Source organism: Mustelus asterias, chromosome 13 (genome assembly GCF_964213995.1).
Source record: "Mustelus asterias chromosome 13, sMusAst1.hap1.1, whole genome shotgun sequence".
In the NCBI taxonomy this organism is placed as follows: Eukaryota; Metazoa; Chordata; class Chondrichthyes; order Carcharhiniformes; family Triakidae; genus Mustelus; species Mustelus asterias.
The window spans coordinates 80,690,259-80,717,707 of record NC_135813.1 but is presented as its reverse complement, the minus strand read 5'-3'; the positions used below and the strand labels follow the sequence as shown (position 1 = coordinate 80,717,707).

Below are 27,449 nucleotides of genomic sequence, written 5' to 3'. Positions count from 1 at the left end.
AAAAAGCATTGATATATGGAGCAGAGTGATTTGTTCAGCTAGTTTTACCTGCCGCCTTGCCTCAGTGTTAGATGGTTTTTGTAGTTAAGTATTGTGCATTTTCCAAAGAGTCCACATTACTGATTATTACAAATATAATTTAATTAATTCATCACTAACAGCAGATGGAGTGAGAACCCCGAGATCTGTGAACAGAAGTGTAATGAATGATGGGGGTGTATAGTCCACTGTTGGATGCTCGTCTGCAAGATTCTTCACTGACTTCAATATGTCTGCTTTATACTGTTTGAAATAAAAACAGGAAATTAATATTTTATCAGTAACAGAAGAAAGCCATTCAGCGTTTTTTTGTGACAATTTTAAAGAAAATCCCACTGCCCTGCGCTCTCATTTGATTCAAATATTTATCCTTTAAAAGACGCCACAGTCTCTGCATCAAAATCCAGAAGATAAACACAAACAACATTCTAGATGCACAGAAATGGAAGATTTATTGGTCTGTAATTAACCGTGTTGGAGGCACATCCAGATTTGTACCCACTCAAAGAACTTCAGTTTACGTAAATACTTCAAATTTAGTTCTCACCTTAAATCGATCGGGAACATCTTGCTGATTGAGGGGATAAAGCCGAACAAATTTGAAACTCTCCGCCACCACATAGAAAGGTTTATTGTGTGATTTTGCACACACAGCCATTTGGTAAGTACCAATCTGCAAGAGAAGAGAAAAATAAATACCATTCTTTCAGATGGTAACAATGAGAATTTTCGAAGATTTATTCACTCAGGGGAAGTTGGAGTCACTGGCTATCCCAGCATTTATTGCCCATCCCTAATTGCCCTTCAGAAGGTGGTAGTGGATTGCCTTCTTGAACCACTGCAGTCCCTGAAGTGTAGGTGCACCCAAGTGCTGTTAGGGAGGGAGTTCCAAGATTTTGACCCAGCGACAGTGAAGGAATGGCTGATATATTTCCAAGTCAGGATGGTGAGTGGCTTGGAGGGAAGCTTCCAGGTGGTGGTGTTCCCAGGCATCTGCTTCTAGATGGTAGTGGTCGTAGGTTTGGAAGGTGCTGCCTAAGGAACCTTGGTGTTGTTGCAGTGCATCTTGAATATCGTAAACGCTGCTGCCACTGGGCGTCGGTGGTGAAGGGAGTGAATGTTTGTGGATGTGGTGCCAATCAAGTGGGCTGCTTTGTCCTGAATAGCGTCAAGCTGCTTGAGTGTTGGAGCTGCACTCATCCAGGCAAGTGGAGAGTATTCCATCATACTCCTGACTTGTGCCTTGTACATGGCGGACAGGCTGTTGAGAGTCAGGAGGTGAATTACGCGTTGCAGTATTCCTAGCCCTTAACCTGCTCCTGTAGCCACAATATTTGTGTGGCTAATCCAGTTCAGTTTCTGGTCAATGGAAACCCCAGATGTTCATAGTGGGGGATTCAGCGATGGCACTGAATGTCTCTTGTTGGAGATGGTCATGTTACTTGCCACTTGTCTGTCTAAGCCTGGATATAATCCAGTCTCGATACATGTGGACATGGACTGCTTCAGTCGCAAATGTTGCTGAATATTGTACAATCGTCACAAAGCAGGAATTAAATCCATGAGAAATTAACTTCATGGATACACAATCTGTTGCGTTTTTAAAGCAGTGACTGGCAGGATTTCAAAAATTCTTGATTCGATATTTTGAATTTTTTTTGGCAAAGACTCTTTTTATTCATTTGTGGGACATGGCTGGCCAGTGTTTATTGCCCATCCCTAGTTGCCCAAGGGCAGCGGAGAGTCAACCACATTGGAGTCACGCGTAGGCCAGACCAGATAAGGATGGCAGATTTCCTTCCCTAAAGGACATTAGTGAACGAGATGGATTTTTCTGACAATCGACAATGGTTTCATGGTCATCAGTAGATTCTTAATTCCAGATATATTTTTTATTGAATTCAAATTCCACCCTCTGCCGTGGTGGGATTCGAACCCGGTTCCCCAGAACATTAGCTGAGTTTCTGGATTAATAGTCTAGCGCTAATTCCACTAGGCCATTGCCTTCCCTTGACTAGCTTAGGGGTTTAAAAAAAACAGGGCGGCATGGACAAATTGGACCAAAGGGCCTGTTTCCATGCTGTAAACCTCTTTGACCCTACAACAGAATTAACAGTAATGCAACAAACTGCACAATTGGAGACAGCGCCTGGCTCAGTAAACATCCCAAAGCCTTTCACAGTAATGAAGCTGGGCTCAAACCCATGACTTTCTGACCAGCGACCAGTGTGCTACCATTGAGCCAAATCTGGCAAAGCCATGTGAAGGAGCATAACCTTAAAATTAGAGCTAAGGTGTTAAGCACGAAGAACAAAGGAAGTGGAAACCCGGAACTCGATCCCCCAAAAAGCTGCTGAGGCTGCGGTGTGAGGGTCAATTGAAAATTTCAAAATGAAGATCAGATTTTAATTGGGGAGGATATTAAGGATTATGGAACCAAGGCAGGTAAATGGAGTTAAATACAGAACAACCGTGATCTAATTCGACAGCAGTACAAGCTCAAGGGACTAAACGACCTCATGTTCCGATGATTAATTTCTTTGTCTCTGATTAGTTGGATGATTTGATTCCTTCTCTAACCAAGTGAATGGAAAAGAACAAACTGTTACCTTGTTAATGATTCCTCCACTTTCCACCACCCCTTCAGCACCAACCAGGAGCAGATCCACTTTCTCCATAACATACCTGCAAAAGGGGGAAATTCTATTTGTGACTGACCCATATTGTCACTAATCTAATAACTTAATCAGCATAGTCAAACTAACTATAATGGTTACAGTTAATAAATGTCTAAATAATATTTCCACAACTGGTATAAACAGGGACAATATTTCTCAACATACCCAACGGAAGCATCCAGTATCACTGTTACGGGAATGTTCAGCTTTCGCAGCTGTTCTGCGCTTTTGAGGCTGGAAGGCAAACAGGAAAGCTGATTCACTCCATATAACTGGCAACACTTTAAAATATTATTTATATACAACTAAATTGCCCAGTAAGTGATGAATTTTTAGCATACAATGACGGGCAATAATTTAATAAACTCCCTCCACAGACGCCAATAGTAGCCAAGGCCCTATAATTAAATTGCGACAGTTAAAGTAGCAAAACCAAATGATAAACGTGAGAGCAAAAGTCATGATGAGTGGACAGGAAGTAGATGCACTGTGGGGGGCTTCTAATAACATGCTCGTTGATCTCCATGACATTGGACAGGAATCACAATCAAGTGCACTGGGTTATAGCACAACGCAGGGTAATACTCAAAGGGCACTGGCAGGCCCAAGGGGCTCTGAGCACACCCAGTGACAGTATTTAGTATCACTGTCTAGAAAGATGATTCTATGTACGGGCCTCAGACAAAGCTAACAGTGCAGGTACTGTGAGCAGAGCTGATGATGGGTCAGTTGTATAATGTAGGTAGAATGATACATCAGAAAAATGCATTTTTGGAACATGTATCACTCAGGCGTTGCCTCGAGTTATTATAAAAAAGGTAGACTCCACACAATGCTATACTTACCCTGATGAATCAGGTTGTGATTCTGTGATGTAAACAGTGAAACGTTTCTTGGCTTCAGCTGCTCTCTCCAACACTCGTAGTACAACTCGTGAAGAGGAATGGGTTAAAATTTTCTGTTAAAAGGAAATTAAAGATACATTTTCTAAATACAATGTGCCAAATTGTAGGCTCTAGTTGTCAAACAGGATGTTTGTTCCTGAGTTAAACCTATCCACCATGTGAAGCACCAAATGGAGGCAAAGGATTTCTTCAGGAAGGGACTTGTATCTGAGGACATCTCCTAAACACCCTGGACATTCTACCCACCACCTCGGTATTATGTTTCAGTTTTCACGGCGGAGGAAGATGGTATAATACAATGGACAGCGAACACTAAACTAAGTCAAGGGAGGAACCTGTTGATTTTAACATAGCAAAACAAAGAAATATTCGAGAAAATAATGGAACTTAAATTAGACAAACCTGCAGGACTTGATGTTTTCCAACCCAGGGTGTCAAAAGGTGAGAAAATTGCAGAGGTTAGCCATAATTTAATGAAATTCTTGTTCAGGGTGGAGGTGTACAGGATTATTAAGACAGGTTTAGATAAAGTATGCAAAGAAAAGCTTGTTGATGGCACAAGTCTAGGGGACAAAGATTTATGGTTTAGGGTCAGAGATACAGGAGAGAGGGAATGTGAGGAAGAACATGGTCATGCAGTGAGTGATGATGACTAGGAACTCGCTGCCTATGTGGACGGTAGAAACGGAGACAATGTTTTCAAAAAGAAATTGGATGGGCCCTTGAATAAAGTAGATTTGCAGTCTCTCAGGGAAGAGCAGGAGAACTAGATTGCTCTACAGAGAGCCAGCATGGACTCAATGAGTCAAATGGCCTCCTGAGCTGTAGTGACTATTTAAATAGCTCAGATCAGACTGAGTGAGCTGGGAAGGATTCGATGGGTCTGGTTCTCTGCAAGTAGATATGAGTAGGGATGATTCAGTACTTACAGCTCCATCTTTTATAAATGCATGGCACAGGTTTGCTATCTTATTCCTTGAAACAGATATTTTCTCCAAGTAAAGCTCTCCTCTGTCTATCATTGTCCTTTTGCATTTTGAAAAATCCTGCAATAACAAAGTTACATCAGTTCAAACTCCACTTGCCCCATAATAAAAATTGCTAGAAACCTCAAAAGGTTTAACACTCTACTAATCGCTCTCCTGTATCATCGCAGAGGAGTCAAGATTCTGTCTAACCTTCACCTGAAATGGGGCTTGGGGGATGAATCAGACCAGGAATGAGATGGAAGTCAGCCCCATTTTAAGGTTATACATCCTGCCCCTACATTTCCACCACACATTTCTGTCTATAATGTGGACTTGTCATATTGTAATGACATCCGCTGTAGCTAAAGTGGCTCTGCAGCACCTCCAGTGGAGGAGGAATGGAATTACAGCATGACACAAATAGGCAGCTTTCATTATAAATGTCAATGCCAGAATTTATATTGGAAGTGTTTGAGACACAATGTTTTACACAGGTTGGATTATCTTAAGCGAGAACATAATTAATTAATTTGTTCCAAGTTACTGCACTTCACACTGGCAACAATTTAGTCACCATAACTCAGTTGAGGTGAAGATTTGTAACACCCGGCCAGTTACTTTTCATTAAAGGCTTTGTATCTGAAGGCCCATAAGACACTGCTCACTATCGGAAATCTGTAGACCCAGCAATCTGACATGAGTAACATTAAACCACCAAAGCTCAGAACCCGGCAATAATTAACAAATGAAGAACTGGAATTTCTCTCTTAAGTTACTGGAATAGCTGAGAATGTTGTGACAATCTCCAACGCTCACAGGAGGGGCAAATCTATTATGTGTTATGACCCCAGCTGATGTTACCACACGACAAATCAGATCCCAGAGGGAACCTGGCTTGATAGATACTAACTTTCTTTTGTATAGAAATGTGGATGAACAATGTTGCAGGATTGCCAATGAACTTTTAACCAAAGAACAAACCATTTACTAAACAAGAAAAGATTAACTACAATACATTACTCCTTCACCTCAGCTAGACCTTTACAGATTTGTAAGAATAGCACAAGTTATAAAATGTAATTTATACTCTAATGTTCTCAGTAAGCACACAGTTCATGTAAAACAACAGGCAAACAGTGGTCAGACACGCCATATTCCGAAACCAAATAACGGATGCCACCCAAAACAACTTCTTGGATTTCTCATCAAATTCCCCCAGATTTTTGTCATACTGTGAGCTAACTGGTCTCACTAGAACTCTGACTTTCACATGAGGGTTTCCAATCTCCCCGCTTGAAGAATCTCCTCCCGAGCAATGCTTTCTCTCGGATGCCTTCACCTCTGCCCCGGGACACCGTGTGCATTGCAGCTTCCACACAATCTCTCAGGTACCCAACCACGTCATCACAACACCACTGCTTCACAGGCTATATGAAACATGTTACCAACCTTAGGATCACCTTGGATGTCTGGCTCCTCGCTAGTGACGTCTCCAGGTCTGCAACTTGCAGCCCTGTCTTTAACTGGGAACTTCTTTCTGCCCCTTACTTTAACTTCCTTTGACTTCACAGCCTTCCTGGGACTTTACTCTTTTTCATTCCCAGTTTCTGGAACTTCCAGTTCTTCAGCGTGGGATTGGCTTTTATCTCTGTGCACTGTCCTGCCTGTTCTAGCAGTTTCTGTAGAATGCTTCTTGTCTCTTGGTTACCTGGTTCCAAATGGAAACTCAAATGCTTTTGCTTTTCAGTGTGGATCTCTGGTTACTAAGCAACAACTTAGATTTTTAAAAAACCCTGTAATTGCTTTTACATTGTAAATCCTTCATTAAAATGCAGGCAAAGTTTAAAGTGAAACTAAACCTATTGACTTGCAGACATGAAGCTAAACTGAAGTTAAGAACATGAGAACTAGGAGCAGCAGTGGGCAATTCAGCTCTTTGAGCCTGTTCCGCCATTCAATACGATCATGGCTGATCTCATCTTGGCCTCATCTCCACCTTTCTGTCCACTCTCCATAACCCTTCATCCCGCTACTAATTAAAAACCTATCTATCTCCTCCTTCAATTTGTTTAATGTTTCAGCGTCCTCTGCCCTCTGAGTGAAGTAATTCCCTATCAAAGAACAGTACAGCACAGGAACAGGCCCTTCAAGCCTGCGCCATCATGTTGTCCTATCTCGGCCAACCGCCTGCATCCCTTTATTCTTTGTCTGTTCATGTGTCTATCCAGATAAGGCTTAAATGTCACTAACGTGTCTGCCTCAACCACCTCACTTGGCAGTGCATTCCAGGCCACCACCACCCTCTGTGTAAAAAACTTCCCCCGCACATCTCCACTGAACCTTTCCCCTGTCTTGAATCGTGCCCTCTTGTAATTGTCATTTCTGCCCTGGGAAAAAGCTTCCAACTGTTCAGCCTATCCATACCCCTCATAATTTTATAAACTTCTCCGTCTTTCCAGGGGAACAATCCCAGTTTATTCAATCTCTCCTCATAGCTAATACCCTCCAAATCAAGCAACATCCTGGTAAACCTTTTCTGCACTCTCTCCAAAGCCTCCACATCCTACTGGTAGTATGGTGACCAGAATTGAACACAGTATTCCAAATGTGGCCTAAACAATGTCTTATATAACTGTAACATAATTCGCCAACTTTTATACTTGATGCCCCGGCCAATGAAGGCAAGCATGTCACATGCGTTCTTCACCAACTTTTCCACCTGTGCTGCCACTTTTAAGAATCTGTGGACCTGTGCTCCCAGATCTCTCTGTGTGTTGATGCTCCTGATGGTTCTGCCATTTATTTTATAGCTCCTACCTGAATTAGATCTACCAAAATGCATCACCTCGCATTTATCCGGATTAAATTCCATCTGCCATTTCTCAGCCCAATTTTCCAGCCTAACTATGTCCAGCTGTATTCTCTGACAGTCTTCATCACTGTCCACAACTCCGCCAATCTTAGTATCATCCACATCATTTCTGTTTTAAATCTGCCACCCCTTAGCCTAAAACTACGGCCTGTTGTTCTAGAATGTCCAACAAGGGGAAACATCGACTCTATGTCTACCCTGTCCTATGTCTACCCTGTCAACCCCCTTTGGCATCTTATATACCTCAATTAGATCTCCTCTCAGTCTTCTAAACTCCAGCGAGTGTAGAATTAAACTGATCAATCTCTCTCCAAATCTCAAGACCCCCATCCCTGGGATCAATCTAGTGAACCTTCTCTGACCTTCATCCAATGCATTTACGTCCTTCCTCAAGTAAGGGGAGCACACAATGACAGAAATACAAAATTAAGCTTATTTAATACCTTAGCTATCTCTATTTCCTAACGTATGCTGCAATCCACCTAATGTAGTTTTTTTGTGATCCTTGGCCAGACCCTGGGATGTGGGGGGAGGTCTAATTCAGGACCAGTAAAATTTTGAGGTGGAGATTAAAGACACCTGCCTTTGGAATAAAGCCACAAGATTCAACCTGTTTTGAACAAACACAATAAACTTTACTATATAAAGTTAGAAAAGTAAAACAATCTCCTATAATATATATGCGCCTTATACTCTAACATTCAGAATTAACATAGAAATACATATGAATTAACAGGTGAACTGTGGTCAGACTCACCACACTACTGAGTAAATGACCGATGCAACCAAGACAGAGTCCTTTAATTTCTCAAGATAGACGTTATTCAGCCAATGTCACTGAAACTGTCTTTCTCATGAGGGTTTGCAATCTCCACCTTTGAAGATCCTGTCTTGGAATTTCTTCCAAAGGCCCATTTGTCCCAATGGCCCACAGTACGGAGACCATGATGTACAGTATGGAGACAGTCCTGTTAACTGCTGCTCTTTCTTTAATTTAAGTGAAGTGAAACCTCTGCCTGTGGCTCTGTCTGGCACCCTGAAGCTGATTGCCTGGAGACGGCTCACCACAACATCTCAACTACCTGCTTCCAACTCTGCCTGACGCAAAACCGACTGACACTTGAACTGTTCTTCACTGACTCTTGAACCGATTGAGTAACCTATCAACACACTCCCACCCTTGTTACTAGGCAGGAACCACTGTAACAAAAATGTTCAAATCCCCATGGGGACACGTGGACTCTCAGATCAATGGATTTCCGAACAAGTTGGAATACTGAGTTAACAATGAGAAATGTCCAAGCTTTTGGGGCTACTTATTTACGTAACAAACAGTCCAGCAGAGTTCCAATTCATCGCTCTCATATTTCCCTGATTTTCGACTAATGGTTTAAAATTCAGTGAAAGGTATTAAGAAAATGGCTCTCTTTCTAACCACCAGGATCATGAAAGCAAGTGAGAAAAATTGACAACAAGAGGAAATTGCCTGGGTGGCCCAGGATCAGGCTATGGTTTGGAGCATGCCTGCTTTAATCATCTAGAATTTATTTCCATTTACAAAATACACTTTCTCCACTTTGGCAGGAAGGATAGAAAAACAGCATGATCTTAAAATAGAGAGAGACTGCTGAACTGTGAGCAACAGAGGGATCTGGGTGTCCTGGTACATGAATCAAAAAATGTTAGTAAGCAGGTACTGCAAGTGATTAGGAAGAAAAATTAAATGTTTTTGTTTATTGCAAGGGGAATGGAATTTAATTAGGGATGTTTTGCTACAGGGCATTGATGAAACCACATCTAGAGTACTGTGTACAGTTCTGTCTTCTTACTTAAGAAGGAAAACAATTGCATTAGAAAAAGTTCAGAGAAGGTTCACTCCTCTGATTCCTGGGATGAAGGGGTTATCTTATGAGGAAAAGTTGATAGATTGGGCCTGTATCCATTGGAGTTTAGAAGATTGAAAGGTGATCTTATTGAAAATATCCTGAGGGGACTTGCCAGGATGGATGCTGAAAGAATGTTTCCCCTTGTGGGAGAGACCAAAACTAGGTGGGGTAGTTTAAAAATAAGGGAGATCCCATTAAAGGTGGAAATGAGAGATTATCATTATCTTAATTCGACACTGCGACACAAAAGGGGACATTAGGACAGAGCCATGATCAAAATGGCAGTTTTAAGGTGTGCCTTATAGGAGCAGATATGACAGAGAGATTTAGGGAGTGAATTCCAGAGCCTATTTTAAAATGTGTAACAAGGGATCTGCACACAGTACATACCGGGTGTTCCAGGGATGTGAGACTGATAAACCGGAGGAATAGTTCACCACCCGAGGACACTGCCACTGAAGAATCCACACTGGTCAGAATTTTAATGGCTGCTTTCAGATTCTCCCTCAGACCCTGAATAGTTTCACCTAATTTCAGAGAAACAACCAGTGACTTTTTAAACTCAGGAAGAACGGAAAAGAATGTTATGTTTAGGCATCGACAACATGTACTTATACCAAATTTCTGAGGAATTGAGTCAGCCAGTAGCATATTACTGGAGAACAATAGCAAAACACTATTCCCAGCATTTTTTATTTTATTAATAATCCAAAGTACACCAGTTTGAGAATTTCAATTCAGTTAAAAAAATCTGAACATATTCCTGCAAATCTTTTTCTGCACATAAATCTCAGAGTGATTTTATATCTGTCTTATCATTTTCTAGCTCGGGATGTTGTACAGATTCAACATGTACAAAAGTTGTTTTGAAATTCTGTTCCAGTTATAATAATAATTCTATTCTCAGTTACCTTTGTCTCTCTTCAAAAACTCCAACAATGTGCGAATGGCTGCAACAGCTGAAGCAACATCTTCATTCTCTTTCATTTGGGTTTTAAAATAATCCACAAGTTCTGTAACAGGCCAGTCAGTGTTTTAAAATACAATGAATATACCAACATTGCTTTAAATGACACATGTATCATTGTTTCATGTAATCGGACTTATTTTCAAACAACTGGTATTTACATAGCAAATTCACAACAGTAAAATGTCCCAAAATGTTTCACAGGAGGGTTATCAAAACAAAATTTGATAGTGAGCCACAAACGAAGACATTAGGGCAGATGACCAAAAGTTTAGTCAAGGAGGTACAATTTAGGGAGCAACTTAAAGAAGGAAATAGAAATGAAGAGTTAGAGAGGTTTAGGGGGGAATTCCAGAGTTTAGGGACCACCTTGCTGAAAGCACGGCAGCCATTGGTGGAACGATTAAAATCAAGAATGTGTAAGAGCCAGAAATGGAGGAGTGCAGAGAATTTGGAAAGTTACAGAGGTAGAGAGGCACGAGTCCCTGAAAACAAGGACAAGGATCTTAAAAATTAAGTGCTGCCACACAGCCAATGTAAGTCGGTGACTGGTGTGGGTTAAGATAAGGGCAGCAGAATTTACAATCTTGATCAGACGAATTTCAGCTACAACAGCAGTTCAGAAGTTGAGAATTCTGCAGTGATTAACTCACCTGACACCCCAAAACCTGTCCACCATCTACAAAGCATATGTCAGGAATGAGGTGGAATACTCTCTGGTTACCTGGATAAGTGCAACTTCAACAACACTCAAGATGCTCAACACCTTCCAGGACAAAGCAGCCCGTTGGATTGGCACCCCATTCACCATTCACTTCCTTCATCACTGACGCACGGTGGTAGCTGCATGTACCTTCTACAAGATGCACTGCAACAACTCAACAAAGTTCCTTCGACAGCACCTTCCAAACACATGACTTCCACCACCTAGAAGGGCAGCAGATGCATGGAGTCCCCTCCAAGCCCCACACCATCCTGGCTATATCGCCATTCCTTTACTGTCACTGGTCAAAATCCTTGATCTTGCTCTTCCTAACAGCACTGTAGGTGTACCTACACCACACAGACTCCAGCGGGTTCCAGTCGGCAGCTCAGCACCACTTCCTAGAGGGCAATAAATGCGTTATTGCTGGCCTTTCCAGGGATGCTCGCATCCCATGGTGTACACAAGGTTTTCAGCAGAGGCCATTCAGCCCATGCTGGTGTTTATGTTCCACTCCAGTCTCCTTCCATCTTTACTCATCTGAACCTGTCATTGTAACCCTTCTCTGTCATCCACTTTTCCAGCTTCCCCTTAAATCTCTATTTTGTTGCTTCTTCCTGCGGAAGCGGGCAAGGCCAGTGCTTGTTGCCCGTTGCCAGCTGCCCCGGGAGGTGTGGTTTGCTGGGCCCTTTCCAGGGGCAGCAAAGGATTAACCTCATTGCCTGGTCTGGAATCACAGCCAGACCGGCTCATTGCGGCAGATTTCCTCCCCTGAAGGATGTTAGTGACCCAGATGGGATTGGACAACAATCAGGGACACTTTGATTGTCGCTGAGACTGGTTTATATTATAGATGATGAACTGAATTTCAGGCTGGGATCTGAACCCGGGCCCCCGGGTCTCAGTGACGGACTCACGGGTCCACCTGCCTGGTCCCCGGGCTCCAGGCCCCGGCCTCGGGCTGCAATCCCCCCCTGGTCTCGGTGCCATTCTCTCTCACACTTTACCTTCCAGCTCCATCGTCCCGCCGCCCTAAACCCTCCCCCGACAACCGGAGCCCGGCGGAGAGGCCCGGGCCTCCGTGTGCAGCCTCGCCGCTCTGGGTGAGGAGCCGGCGGGGGGCGGTGTTGTTGAAGGGCGGACTTCACATTCACCCGGACACATTTCACTGCTGCACCCGCCCGAGGCGGCGGGAAAATGGCGGATGGTGAGTAACCAGAGACTGAATCCAAAACCCAGAATACCGCCTCATCCCCTCAACACTGACCCTCTGACAGTGCGGCGCTCCCTCAGTACTGACTCTCTGACAGTGCAGCACTCCCTCAGCACTGACCCTCTGACAGTGCGGCGCTCCCTCAGTACTGACCCTCTGACAGTGCGGCGCTCCCTCAGTACTGACCCTCTGACAGTGCGGCGCTCCCTCAGTACTGACCCTCTGACAGTGCGGCGCTCCCTCAGTACTGACCCTCTGACAGTGCGGCACTCCCTCAGTACTGACCCTCTGACAGTGCGGCACTCCCTCAGTACTGACCCTCTGACAGTGCGGCACTCCCTCAGTACTGACCCTCTGACAGTACGGCACTCTCTCAGTACTGACCCTCTGACAGTGCGGCACTCCCTCAGTACTGACCCTCTGACAGTGCGGCACTCTCTCAGTACTGACCCTCTGACAGTGCGGCACTCTCTCAGTACTGACCCTCTGACAGTGCGGCACTCCCTCAGTACTGACCCTCTGACAGTACGGCACTCTCTCAGTACTGACCCTCTGACAGTGCGGCACTCCCTCAGTACTGACCCTCTGACAGTGCGGCACTCCCTCAGTACTGACCCTCTGACAGTGTGGCACTCCCTCAGTACTGACCCTCTGACAGTGCGGCACTCCCTCAGTACTGACCCTCTGACAGTGCGGCACTCCCTCAGTACTGACCCTCTGACAGTGCGGCACTCCATCAGTACTGACCCTCTGACAGTGCGGCACTGCCTCAATCCTGAACCTCTGACAGTGCAGTACTCCCTTAGTACTGACATTCTGACAGTGCAGCACTCCCTCAGTACTGACCCTCTGATAGCAAGACCTGGACAATATCCAGGCTTGGGCTGACAAGGGGCGAGTAACATTCGTGCCACGCAAGTGCCGGGCAATGACCATCTTCATCAAGAGAGAAACTAACCATTGCCCCTTGACATTCAATGACATTAGCATTACTGAATCCCCCCTACCCCAATTACATCGGGGACCTGGGGTGGAGGGTGATGCATGCAGCAGTGCCGCACAACCGTAGGATTCACTGGTTCACGGGCTCCGAAGACTGCCCTTTCTGTGGCCTTGTGGAGTCCGTGGACCATGTCTATGTTTTGTGTCTTAGGCTGCACTCCCTTTTTGTTTTCCTAAAGAACCTTTTATTGATGTTTTGTTTGCACTTCAGTCCCACACTCCTTATCTACGGACACCCGGTGCAGAGAGGGGAGGTTCGGGATGGCAACCTCCTTGTGAACCTGCTCCTGGGCCTGGCGAAACGCGCCATTTACCGGTCTAGGCAGCGGGTGATCGAGGGGGCCGTCCATCCTGACTGTCTTCCTCTCTACCGCGGCTACGTTCGCGGCCAGGTGTCCCTGGAGAGGGAGCATGCGGTGTCCACGGGCGCGGTTGACGTCTTCCGCGCCCGTTGGGCACCGCAGGGGTTGGGGTGCGTTATTGACCCTGACGATCACATTTTAATTTGATGTTTTTAAGTTTCCTTTGTACTTTGATTTCTGTTCGGGCTGTTCCCCCTCCTTTTGGGGAGCTGCCCCTTTTACTTTGTCCTGACTTAATCTGAGTTTGTCTATTTGGTTTGATCTAAAAAGAGGGCAAACTGAACTTGAAGAGCCATGTAAATATTATGGCCACAACACCAGGTCAGAGGCTGGGAATCCTGCAGTGATAACACCCTTTTGCTCATCGTGCATTGGTATTCACTTCCAATAACGCTGGTATCTCACTAACATCAATGAAGCACCTATATCTGAAGAACTGCTAATGCCTTCATAGGACTTGAAATAATCCACAGCAGGAACAGATTAATGCCCATGTTTTCCGCTTTTCTTTTTCCCACTCAGATGAGGACATTAGCCTGCTTGTCATTGTAGTAGATGTCAATCCTATTTGGTGGGGCCAGCAGATCCTGAAGGAATCCCAGGTAAGGAGAGCAGCTCTATTCTACATCTGACTTTGCTATACCTGATCTGGGAGGGTTTAATGTGGACATTGGGGATTGAGATAAAATGGATTCCATTTCTAAGCACTAACATCCCGATCTTCCCCATTTTGTGCCATATTTAAATTTGCCTCCTTAAGATACATTTTTTTGACCAAACGTCTGGGCATTTTACTGAAGGTTACTTTTTTAATTAGGTGTCTGTGTTTTCTCTCGTGACTCTCTGGAACTGCTTTGAGATGTGTTTTAGCTCCATAGATACTGCCTAACTCGAGGTTGCTATGAAATTATTTAATCTCAGCGGGTGATAATCCTACAAAATTTGACGGGATTTCCTGCTTCTGATGGCTGGCTAGTAATCTCATCTGAAAGGCGTATTGTGTGATGTCTCTTGTGATTGAACATAGGAAAAGGGGTCAGCCATTTTGCCCCACAAGCCTCTGTCACTCCCCTCATCTAAGAAAAATCAATCAAAATAAGTTTTGAAACTTTCAGTTGACCACAGCTCTTTCTGAGGAGAGAGTTTACCCTTTGTGTGAAGAAGTGCAGATGGAGTTGTGAGAAAATGCATTTTGGAAGGTCCAATGCATGTAGGAATTATACAGTATTGACAGGCAGAAAGATCTGATCGTACATGTCCACTGATCGCTAAAAGTGGCAACGCAGGTGGATAAGGTAGTCAAGAAAGCATACGGCATGCTTACCTTCATCGGTCTGTAAATTGAGTATAAAAATTCGCACATCATGTTGCAGCTGTACAGAACCTTAGGCCTCATTTGCAATATTGTGTACAATTCTGGTGGTCACACTACCAGAAGGATGTGGAGGCTTTGGAGCAGGTACAGAAAAGATTTACCAGGATGTTGCCTGGTCTGGAGGGTAGCTATGAGGAGAGATTGGATAAACTCGGTTTGTTCTCAATGGAACGACGGAGGTTCAGGGAGTGACCTGATAGAGGTTTACAAGATTATGAGTGGCATGGACAGAGTGGATAGTCAGATGCTCTTTCCTAAGGTAGAAAAGTCAATTACTAGGGGACATAGGTTTAAGGTGCGTGGGAAAAGTTTAGAGGAGATGTGCGAGGCAAGTTTTTCACACAGAGGCTGGTGAATGTCTGCAACGCAATGCCCGGGGAGGTGGTGGGAGTGGGTACGATAGCGGCATTTAAGGGGCATCTAGACAAATACGTGAATAAGATGGGAATGGAAGGATACAAACTCCGTAACTGCAGATGATTTTAGTTTAAGCAGGCATCATGATCGGCACAGGTTTGGAGGGTTGAAGGGCCTGTTCCTGTGTTGTACTATTCTTTGTTCTGATCTTACTCCTGAACTGCGATTTAACATTTTGCCCCTTCTGTACTCTTGCCCTCACCTCTCCAGAGCAAATAATTTTCCTCTATCTACCGTATCAAATCTTTTAATCATCTTAAGCCCCTTAATTAGAACACCTTTTGATCCTCTATATTCAAGGAATACGAGCCTCGTGCATCCTACCCCCACTCTTACTCTGGTGACACAGTCTTCCGCTGGGGAATATCAAGGTTGTGTATGAAACAAGGTTTCACACATCACAGCAGGAGCTGCTGCTATTAATGTTTCCCAGAAAAAACTTCCAGTCGCCGCTGTGTTATTTGGTTTTATACCTTGTGTCAGAACTTGTGCACATTTTCATGGGATAAGGGGAGCTGGAATTTTAATTCAATTGTTGTGGGTTTGGTAACACATTGCGGAGCTAAATCCAACCCTAAATCAGGAGATTGCACACCCAAAACATTAACTGAAGGGCGATGTGTCTTTTCAGCATTCTTTGAACTTATTCTGTCTTTAAGTGATGTGTTTACACAGTTCATACAGTAGGGTTTCACATATTTTACAGTTCACCTTATCAAAATGCATGGATGCAGTGATGGTGATGGGAAACTCTCACTTAGTCATGAGTCGCAATAACAGACTGGCGATTATAGCAAGTCACAGCCAGGAAAGGTAAGGATCAGTGCAAGATCTTTGTTACATCAGAGAACCATGTTTGTATACTCCCGACCAGCTTCCCCAGGACCACAGTGCTAATATGCTACAATGTTTTATTCTTTTTGTTCCTGCAGCCGCTTCCTGTATCCGGGCAAACACTGGAAATCGGGAAGCTTTGCAGAAAATGGTGACATTAATTCTGCTGAATCTACTTCTTCCGGTAGTAAGGATGGTAAATATGAACTCCTGGCCATAGGAAATGACATCATCACGGAGGAGATCAAAGACCTAATGGCAAAGAGTAAATGTCTTCACTGTGTGATAACTTGTAAAATGTTTGAGCCCTCCTTCTGCCCAGGTTTTGGGACATGGATGTTGTGTGTGACATTTTCCTTTTCTGTGTTACAGCTGAAGTCGGAGCCCAACTAACAGAAACCTTGCTGGCTGGATCATTGGCAAAAGCACTTTGTTGTATCCTTGCACCAGGAATGACTTCGAAAGCTTTGAGGTTTCTTGTGTTCATTATAGTGTGGCCAACTTTGCAAAGTTTCTACTTGTACCCACTCATAATTTACATATTTTTATTAGTTGCCTGTCTAAAATTTAGCAGTTTTCTTTTGTAAGCTGCCTGTAATTTACAGGTTTTCACTAGTTAGTCACTTATAATTTATAGGGTGTCATTGGTATTGCTTGTGGGAAATTAGTTGTTGATTGCTATTTACAGCAAGATTGTAGACTGAATTCTTTTCAGTACAAACCATTGTGAAAATTCTGAACAGCTGGAATCTTGCCCTGTTGAATATTTGATGATATTCCTCTATTATATACATTTCCACTTTATCTTAAAGAGTTAGGCCATTGTTAATTGGCAAAACATTAATAGAAAAACGTAAGTGGTCTTTTTTATTGTGTATGTATTTTAGGTATAAAGTTGAAACCTGTTAACAGAATCACTGAATTTTTAAGATGCAGGAGAAGACCGTTCAACTCATTGTGTCTGCACTGGTTCCCCGAATGAGCATTATGATGGTGCTTTTAGAGCAGGATTCTTACTTAAGGGCGTTCAGTAATAATCCCGCAGATGGTAACTTGGCACTATTGGCTCCTCAGCCAAGCACAAAAACCAAATGTCTTAATCTCAAAAGGGTAAAACTCACCTGACTCACGACAGTCTGAACCCAGATCACATTCCCTATTCGTGAAAGTACAAAGAACAAAACAAAGTACAGCACAGGAACAGGTCCTTTGACCCTGCAAGCCTGTGCCGATCATGATGCCCTAACCAAACCAAAAAAAAGAAATTTCTGCCCTTCCTGGGTCCATATCCCTCTGTTCCCTCCCTATTCATCTACCCATCCAGATGCCTCTTAAATGCTGCTAATGTACCTGCTTCCACCACATTCTCTAGCAGCGCGTTCCAGGCACCCACCACTCTCTGCTTGAAAAACTTCACCTGCACATCTCCCTTAAATTTTCCCCCTCTCACTTTGAACCTGTGCCCCCTTGTAATTAACACTTCCATCCTTGGAAAATGCCTCTGACTATCCACCCTGTCTGTGCCTCTCATAATTTTGTAGACCTCTATCAGGTCTCCCCTCAGCCTCCGTCTTTCCAGTGAAAACAATCTTAGTTTATTCAACCTCCCCTCAGAGCCAACACCCTCGAGACCAGGAAACATTCTGGTGAACCTTCTTTGCACTCTCTCCAAAGCTTCCATGTCCTTCTGGTAGTGGGGTGACCAGAAGTGTACACAATACTCCAAATGCAGCCTAACCAAGGTTTTATATAGCTGCAACATGATTTCCCAACTCTTGCACTCAATACCCCAGCTGATGAAGGCAAGCATGCCATATGCCTTCTTAATCACCTTGGCCACGTGTGTTGCTACTTTTAGGGAACTGTGGATCTGCACGTCCAGATCCCTCTGTATGTTAATGTTCCTAAAGGTTCTGTCATTTACAGTATAATTCACACCTAAATTTGTTCCTCCAAAATGCATCACCTCGCATTTGTCCAGATTAAACTCCATCTGCCATTTCTATGCCCAAGTCTCCAATATATCTATATCCTGTTGTATCCTCTATCAATCCCCAGCACTATCGGCAACTCCACCAATCTTCCTGTCATCCACAAACTTACTAATCAGACCACCCACATTTTCCTCCAGATCATTTATATATACACTACAAACAACAGAGGTCCCAGCACTGATCCCTGTGGAACACCACTATCTACAGATCTCCATTCTGAAAAACACCCTTCCACCGCTACTCTCTGTCTTCGATAACCAAACCCGTTCTGTTTCCATCCAGCCAGCCCACTCTGAATCCCATGTGATTTTAGTTTTTGTACCAGTCTGCCATGTGGGACCCTGTCAAATGCTTTACTAAAGTCCATGGGGGTGATTCTCCCAAAAAAGTTCTGCATGCTGAATTTGCAGGAAAACTGATGTAAATCATGCAGTGATCACAATGATGAATCTCATTAAAAGCTCAGGGCCTATTCACGCCAGAGTCTGACAGTTCCGGGCCTCTGTGCATGCGCAGTGGCCCCGAACTGTCGTTTTCCCGATTGCTGGCCAGCTGGATCGCTAGGCAGCCCGGGGCACTTGCAGTGCTGCTTCACAATGATAGGAGGAGCCTATATCGAACAATCAAAAAACAATATCGCTATGAATGCTTGGTCTGTTTAAAACCCAAAAGATCATTAGGATCGTGAGGCTCCGCTTTCACAGTCTGTATTTGTGTTGAAAATCAAGATTAGGCAAGCTTTTGCTCTTCTGCTCCAGGATGTGTTTCAGCTCTGCCTGAGCTCACTTTAGGACATTTGCATCACAGGGTGACAGGTGTACAGCCCCAGTCAAAGTCCCCACCTGCCTCTGTCCCTGGAGTGGGTTACACCCAGCCACTCGGTACTTGTATTGACGGAAGTCATTCTTCTCTGAGCCCTCAAAGAATTCCCTCTAAAACTAACCATGCTTGGTGTTTATTTCCAGTGAAGTCTGGGCTGAAAGTGAATCGGTTTTCTAGGTTAATTTATTAAACGATAGCTTTTTAATTCGCTAATATCACACAGAATATTTCTGACCTCTTCTTCACTGTCCTGAAACTGTTGATATTTTTTCTTAACACTTTCGAAATAAGATATTCACAAGGTGAATAAAGAGTTAGAAGGTATCTGTGTTTACTGATCTAAGTATTACTCTTTGCTAATCATCACCAACAAAACTAGAGTGCAGATTTAGATAATTAACTTTTCATTGAATTAACAAATCTTGTCTACTTTATGATATCAGTCTAAAACACTTCACTCTTTCATCTAATGGAATTATAGAATCCTACCAGAAATTGTTAGGACAATTGATGGTACCTGTACCTGGATTTTAATGACTGGTCTTCAGGCTCATGACCAAAAAATGGAAATTACCATAATTTGGGACCTGCAAACTGTTCATAATACTGGGGTCCATAAAATGTGATCGTGAATGTTATCGGGGTCGCGCTAATTCACTAAACTGGAAACCGTTTTTAAAAACGGGTCCGTCGCGCGATCGCGTAATATCCGATTTCGCGCTAAATCGGGGCGTGTAAAATCAGGGCTCCGCTGTATTTGAAAGGGTTCGATAAACTAGGTCACTTGGAGGAGTCCAGAACAAGGGAGCACAATCTTAGAATTAGAGCTTAGATCATTCAGTGGTGATGACAGTGGCAGTTGGTGAAATTTGAATTCAATAAAAATTTTGAATTATAAGTCTAATGATGACCATGAAACCATTGTTGATTATCGGAAAAACCCATCTGATTCACTAATGTCCTTTAGGGAAATCTGCCATCTTACCTGGTTTGGCCTACTTGTGACTCCAGATCCACGGCAATGTGGTTGACTATTAACTGCCACTCAGTTCTTGGGCAATTAGGGATGGGCAACAAACGCTAGCCTTGCCAGCGTCGCCCACGTTCCATGAAAGAGTAAGGAAAAATAACGAGAAGCACATCTTCACACAATGGGTAATTAAGATTTGGCATTCTCTTCCCCCAAAATGAGCCTGGGGGGGTTTATTGAAAATTTCAAAACTGAAATCTATTGATTATTGTTGGGTAAGGATATAAATGATTACGGAATCAAGGCAAGTAACTGGAGTTATGATGCATATCAGCCTGGGTCCAATCGAATGGCAGAACTGACACAAGGAGCTGAGTGGCTTCCTCTTGATTTGATGTCATTTCACATGCAAGTTTTAGCAAGGATTATAGGTTAGTTTTAGCGTTCTAAGTGAGAAGTGTAAGGTGTAATGATGGGGTTGACAAGATTCAGACTCAGGAAACCGGCTTGAGTTTGTTTTGTAAATTGGAGCTTGCGACTTGTTACAAATAAGTTTCTCTTTATTTTCATACAATACAGTCGGACATGAGCTGAAATCCCGAATATTGGTAAGTGTTCTGTAGCTACTTTGCTTAAAGTTTGTCACGTAATTTTTTTGTAAGGGATGGAGTAAGTGCTGCTGCTGTCAGGGAGTGAGAGGGCGAACGTTTAATAATTCATCGTCCTCAGATTTGAGCTGTGGAAGAGATCGATGTGTGATTGCCCCAGCACGTCTACGAGCAACCATCCCTAGAGGTTTCCTCCGGGTGCTCCGGTTTCCCCTCTCACTCCAATGATTTGCATGCTAGGTTGATCTCCCATGATAATTTGCCCTTAGTGTCAGGGGGATTAACAGGATAAATAATGGGGTTAGAGCTTGTTTGGGATTGTTACCAGTGCAGGCTTGATGGGCCAAATGGCCTCCTGCATTGTAGGGATTGATATGATCCTATGGTATCAGTTCAGTTTATAACCATTTGTTTTTCCCCCCCTATAGGTTATTAAAGCTGCTGAGGATTCTGCTGCTCAGTACATGAATTTTATGAATGTTATCTTTGCAGCACAGAAACAGGTACGTTATCTGCATCTTTATGTATTCATATTTAATACTCTGAATATTGGGTTGTTCAGAGAAAGAAAGCTGACACTTTTTTAAAGCTGGAGAGTAATAATTTCCATTTCTATAGCACCTTTCAACGTCCTCAGGACTTTCTGAAGTGTTTTGTGACCAACGAAATGTAGTCACAGTTCTAATGTAGGAAATGTGGCAATTGGCAGACAACAAGCTGTTACTGACAGCACGTGATAATGACCTGATTATCTGTTTTAGCCAAGTTGGTTAAGGGACATGTATATTGGTCAGGAGAGAACATCCTTGCTTTTCCTCGAATAGTGCTGAGGGATCTGAGAGGGCAGACAGGGCCTTTGGTTTGATGTCTCGACCAAAATCCTGTCTCTCCATTAGCCCCATCACTGCAGTGTCAGCCTGGATCATGTACTCAGTTGTCTGGAATGGGGCTCAAACTGACAACATTCTGACTCTGAGATCAGATTGTTGTCCAATGAACCACGGCAGACACCGACAAAATAAATCGGTTTTGTTCTTGTTACTTGCAAAAATTAATCAAACATTTTTGGTGATATTTTTCTTACTCCTTTTGCGGGTAGGGAGGCAAAAGAAAGTTGTTAGTGGTGAAGCTCAAATATAAACTCCCTCTGCTCAGGTAATCCAACTTGAGGAAGTTACTGATCTGCGTGGACCAGGACCACAGTCTTTGGCGTATTTGCACATCCGACCCCCAAGGAATTCATGGGATTTGCGCATTGCTGGAAACGCAACTGTTTATCGTCCATCCCTAATTGTCTTTTCCCAGAGCTTGAGTGCTCAGTTTCATAGCAATTGACAGAGTTGGAAACACAAGCTGTGATTATGCTATTTTAAAGTTAAGTTTGAATTCCTTTTTTAGTTGCAGAAACCTCGTTGATTATATTCCAGAAATCAGAAAGCCCCTGTAAACAATGAATAACTTCCTGTATTAGGTGTGGGCATCTGGGTCCCGATAATGTGTGATGCACACAGGTCTATGAATAGAATTTACATCATGCTGTTCTCCTTTATTTATATAACTGACCTGTGTTGGTGTAAATTTGGTACCTCTTTATCTAAAGGCAAGTTTGGAAGTCATTCCAATTAATCTTAGCTACAGATTCATGCTGAAGTCACTTTCTCTTTTAGGTTATTATTGCCCATCCTTAATTTCCCCTTAAGGTGATGGTGAGCTGTCTTAGAATCATAGAATTCTCCAGTGCAGAAGGAGGCCATTCAGCCCATTGAGTCGCACCAACCACAATTCCACCCAGGCCCTATCCACATGTATTTACCTACCTAGTCCCCCTGACACTAAGAGGCAATTTTAGCATTGCCAATCCACCTATCCTGCACATCTTTGGACTGTGGGAGGAAACCAGAGCACCCGGAGGAAACCCACGCAGACACAGGGAGAACGTGCAGACTCCGCACAGACAGTGACCCTAGCCGGGAATCGAACCCGGGTCCCTGGCGCTGTGAGGCAGCAGTGCTAACCACTATGCCACTGTGCCGCCTTCTTGAACCACTGCAGTCCATGTGGTGTAGGTACAGACACAGTGCTGTTAGGGAGGGTGTTCCAGGATTTTGCTCCAGTGACAGTGCAGAAATGATGAGATAATTGCAAGTCAGGATGGTGTGTGGCTTGGGCGGGGAAGTTACTGTCAAATGAGCCTTGGTGAGTTGCTGCGTTCAGCAAACTGTACACATTGCTGCCACTGTGTGCTAGCGACGAAGGGAGTGGAGGTTTAGGTTAGTGTATATCCCTATAATGTTGCAATACGGTTACTTTCTCTTTTTCAGAATATTCTGATTGACGCTTGTGTTTTGGATTCTGAATCTGGCTTGCTACAGCAAGTAAGTAATTATGTACATCTCTAGACTAAAACACAGCCAAAACACTAAGTCATTTCAATTATGTAGATCTTGGAAAAATGCCTTTCCACATTTCTCTCAACATGAACATAATCCAATAATTCTACAGCAGAGCAGTTCTGGTGCTCTTTCGTTTGCCATGTAATGCTGGATTCTCAAACAGAGCCTGTGTTCTCACTGCGCAGCTCTCGCCTGTTTGGGTAATTATCCAGCAACCACAAAGCACCATAGGCATTTCTCTCCATTAGTCAGAGGCAAATGGCTTGGGGGGCACTAGCCCACATCAAGCATGGGGCAAATAAGGAGGCAGGCCTCCATGAACTATCACAGGTTTTTAAACCTTTCAGTAAACATTATTGTGTTGTTTTTGTCTCCAGGCTTCTGATATAACCGGAGGGTTATATTTAAAAATACCACAGATGCTGTCACTCTCTCAATATTTGCTGGTAAGTTGTAATTACTTAAGAACGGAATTTGTTTCTTACTGATTTTTTTGGCAGTTGCTTGATGGATAGGTGAGTGGATTGGACAGGTGGGAGCTTTTGGATGTTCAAGGCTCCCAACATTGGAAATAAAATATGTGAATTGCAAGAATCTATTGTTATTCCTCAGGAAGTGTTTGTGATTCCACACTTCAGCATCCTTTGCCACAACTCCTCCTTGAGGAGCTGTTCCATTTAACAGCTGTCAGACTGTCTTTCTGGATTAGTAACTCGGAGATTAGGAGTTTGAATCTCGCCATTCCCAGTTGTGAATTTCAATTCAATAAACTGGCAAAATATGCTCCAAATCCAGACTGCATTTACTCAGAGCCATCAGGGCTCGGGAGATACTCAGATGGTTCAGAGTCTGAGTGTTATGTTTGAGCCAGTTGATTCAAGTGGCGTGGTGGCACAGTGGTTAGCACTGCTGTCTCACAAGTGCCAGGGACCGCGGTTCGATTCCCAGCTTGGGTCACTGTCTGTGTGGAGTTTGCACGTTCTCCGTGTCTGCTTGGGTTTCCTCCAGGTGCTCCGGTTTCCTTCCACAGTCCAAAAGACGTGCTGGTTAAGGTTTCTCTCAAGCATGAACATTTATTCCAAAAGAGAAAATGCTGCTTTGACAAAGGGTCATCTGAACTCGAAACGTCAACTCTTTTCTCTCCTTACAGATGCTGCCAGACCTGCTGAGATTTTCCAGCATTTTCTCTTTTGGAATAAATGTTCATGCTTGAGAGATTTACCTGCTGTTGCTCCATAGCCCCTGATAGTTTACTCAAAAAAAATCTGCCAAAGCTTCATTTTTCTCAGCTCTCAAGAGGCTATATTATAAGTTCTTGTGGGTTTATAAAATTTAATTTTCTGTTTGTATGTTTTTCCTTCTAGTGGGTGTTTTTACCCGACCCTGAGCAGAGATCCCAGCTAGTCCTACCCCCTCCAGTTCATGTGGACTATCGAGCTGCTTGCTTCTGTCATCGCAATCTGATTGAAATTGGTTACGTGTGTTCAGTCTGCCTATCGAGTAAGTTTCAGTACAGTGAATTGTGTTTTTAAAAATTGAAAGGCTAGTGATTTGTTTTTTTAATTAATTTTTCTTTTCAATTATTAGTATTTTGCAACTTTAGTCCCATCTGCACCACCTGCGAGTGAGTACAACGCTCAATGCTTTTTGAACGTTTGTTCATTGTGACTTGATATGATTTGATGATGGTGAATTTCTTGTTTCAAATCCAGGACTGCTTTCAGAATTGCTCTGCCGCCTGTCCTGAAAACCAAGAAGAAGAAGCCCAAACTCCCGACAGTGAACTACTTGACGAGCTGACACTGGTGAACAAGAATCATTCCGTCAGCCCTTTTTCAATTGGAATCTCTGACTTTTCCCTGCCTCAGGTGTTACACTGGAATCAATGCAATAATCCTAATCCAGAACATTCCCACTTATTACATCTGCAGCCGATATAACGGCATGAGGAGCCCTGACTGTGACAAAGTGTTAAACTCTTTATATTGTGTGGTTAACATATTCACAGATCTGGAAATATTTCTTTTTGCAAGTTTCTTTGACCAATTTGTTGAGTCACTTTGTAAATCCTAATCTTTATTAGAGAATAAGCACACCGTGCTGATAGTGTGCCGGAAAAGATGTTCCCAGAATTTAGAAATCCCCTGATCCCAACTCGTGATTCAGTTCAGAATTACTTCTGCTCCCGGTTTCTTTTCCATAAATTGGTTTTAGATTTTTCCCTTGTCCTACATGGCTGAAAGGGAGCAGGAATCCCATTCCCAGCAGCTTGCTGAAGTTGTGCATCAGAAAGATTTTCAGTGACTGGGGTCCATCCCCAGTCCGGCTGAAATCAGCAGAGTGAGCTCTGGGAAATTAAACCTGGTTTCATTTGTTTTGTTTTGGCAAATTCCCGTTCCCTGGTGTTGGGATCTTAAGAGACAAAGTAAACTGGGTCCAGATGCTCTGTGGAAAGTTGGTGCAGATTCGATGGGCCAAATGGCCTCCTCCTGCACTGAAGGGATTCTATAAAAAGGTGGAATCTAAATTCAATTGATGAATCCGGAATTGAAGGCTAGTCTCAGTAATGTTGACCACAAAAAGTATCATTGATTGTTGTACACACTCATATAATTCACTCTCCTCTACACAAGAAACAGAAGCAGGAGTGGCCACTCGGCCCTTCAAGCCTGCCCCGCCATTCAATTCGATCATGGCTGATCTATGCCGGCCTCAACTCCTTTTCTGTGCCATTTCCCCACAGCCCTCTATTCCTCAATCTATCAAATATTTATCCACCCCCACTTTAAATACTTCCAATGATCCAGCCTCCACTACCCTTTGGGCAGAGAATTCCAGAGATTCACCACCCTCTGTGAGAAGAAATTTCTACGCACCTCAGTTTTAAATGACTGGCTCTTTATCTTGTAGCTGTGTCCCCTTGTTCGAGACTCTGCCACTAGTGAAAACATCTCACCATCTACCCTGTCAAACCCCCTCAGGATCTTATATGTTTGAATAAGTTCACCCCTCACTCTTCTAACTCCAAGGAATACAGACCCAGACTATTTAGTCTCTCTTGATAGGACAGCCCTCTCATCCCGGGAATTAGCCTGGTGAATCTTCCTTGGACTGCCTCCAATGTTACTCTTTTTTTAGGTAAGGGGACCAAAACTGCACTATATTCCAGGTGAGGCCTCAATTGCAACAAAACTTCCCTGTTTTTAAACTCCAACCCCTTTGCGATAAAGGCCAAAATGCCCTTTGCTGCCTTACTCCTTGTGGGACCTGCCTGCCTGTTCGCTTTTTGTGATTCATGCACTAGAACACCTAGATTCCTCTGTGCTTCACTTTAAGGAAGGAAATCTGCCATCCTCACCTGGTCTGGCCTACAGTGACTCCAGATGCATAACAATGTGGTTGATTTTTAACTGCCCTCTGAAACAAAGAGACTAGGAGTAGGAGTAGGGCCATTTGGTCCTTCGAACCTGCTCCACTATTCAATATGGTCATGACTGATCCTCGATCTCGATGCCACCTTCCTACTTTCTCCTCATACCCTCTTGATGACATTAAAAATCTAAACAATTATCTGACTCTGAAATGGTTGACCACTCAGTTCAAGGGCAGTTAGCGATGGGCAACAAATGCTGGTCTGGCCAACGTGTGAAGCCCACATCCCATAAAAGAATAAATTAAAACACTCCCTGTATGTCTTCATATCTGGCCCAGGGAATATTGTCTGTCACAGGAAGAGGGAGGAAAAAATAGAATTGTAGAATCCATACAGTACAGAAGGAGGGCATCGAGCCTGCACCAACATTAATCCCACCCAGGCCCTATCCGCGTAACCCCATGTATCTACCCCACTAATCTCCCTGACACTAAGGGTCAACTTAGCATGGCCATCAATCTAACATGGACATTTTTGGACTGTGGGAGGAAACCGGAGCACCCGGAGGAAACCCACGCAGACAGGAAGGAGATTAATTGTTAATTTTCATAAATCCTTCTGGACTGAGTTGGGAATGTCTGCTCTTCACTGGGCTCCTTTGGTTTTATTTATTTATGGGATGTGAGTGTTGTTGACTAGGCCAGCATTTAGTGAGAATGGGAAGTGGGGGTGAGTTGCCTTCTTGAACCTGTTGCAGTCCATGTGGTGTAGGTAGACCTACAGAGAATAAAGATCAGGAATTGAATGGGGGGAGGGCAGAAAGAGATGGTTCTAAACTTCCATTACAGCTAAGCTATCCATTTAGTTATTAAACAATCATAAAGTTCACCCACTGACTTTAGTTTCATGTCTCTCCTGGTGAATTCTGTTGGATTAGTCCAGATTTTAGGTCAGTCTTTGTCCAGTAGAAATAGCTGTTGCTACAGAGACTCTGTTTTAGCTCATGCACTAATTTTAGTGGAAAATATCATACAATACAGCTAAATATACTTTATTTGTTTAAACATT

At 43.5% G+C, this 27,449-nt stretch overlaps 2 protein-coding genes across 6 annotated transcripts; one reads left to right on the top strand and one right to left on the bottom strand.

Annotated features, from left to right (window-relative positions):
* Positions 1-120: 120 nt before the first annotated feature.
* On the bottom strand, positions 121-12,348 carry eif2b1 (eukaryotic translation initiation factor 2B, subunit 1 alpha). 5 transcript variants are annotated; one of them, XM_078227100.1, is made up of 9 exons: positions 12,026-12,348; positions 10,260-10,361; positions 9,739-9,875; positions 4,552-4,668; positions 3,563-3,675; positions 2,883-2,951; positions 2,649-2,724; positions 587-712; positions 121-282 (listed from the first exon to the last, which is right to left on the bottom strand). In XM_078227100.1, exons 1-9 carry the CDS (start codon positions 12,036-12,038, stop codon positions 127-129), a joined length of 909 nt encoding a protein of 302 aa, XP_078083226.1. In that variant the 5' UTR covers positions 12,039-12,348; the 3' UTR covers positions 121-126. The 5 variants fall into 5 exon arrangements, with proteins under 5 accessions (XP_078083226.1, XP_078083227.1, XP_078083225.1 ...); XM_078227101.1 differs by having other exon boundaries at positions 12,173-12,348; XM_078227099.1 differs by having other exon boundaries at positions 10,969-12,050.
* gtf2h3 (general transcription factor IIH, polypeptide 3) lies at positions 12,196-27,449 on the top strand. Its single transcript, XM_078227103.1, has 13 exons — positions 12,196-12,225; positions 14,118-14,197; positions 16,094-16,200; positions 16,320-16,486; positions 16,594-16,656; positions 19,329-19,358; positions 20,587-20,615; positions 21,044-21,118; positions 22,937-22,990; positions 23,386-23,454; positions 24,373-24,508; positions 24,596-24,632; positions 24,721-27,449. The coding sequence occupies exons 1-13, from the start codon at positions 12,216-12,218 to the stop codon at positions 24,806-24,808; spliced, it is 945 nt and encodes a 314-aa protein (XP_078083229.1). The 5' UTR covers positions 12,196-12,215; the 3' UTR covers positions 24,809-27,449.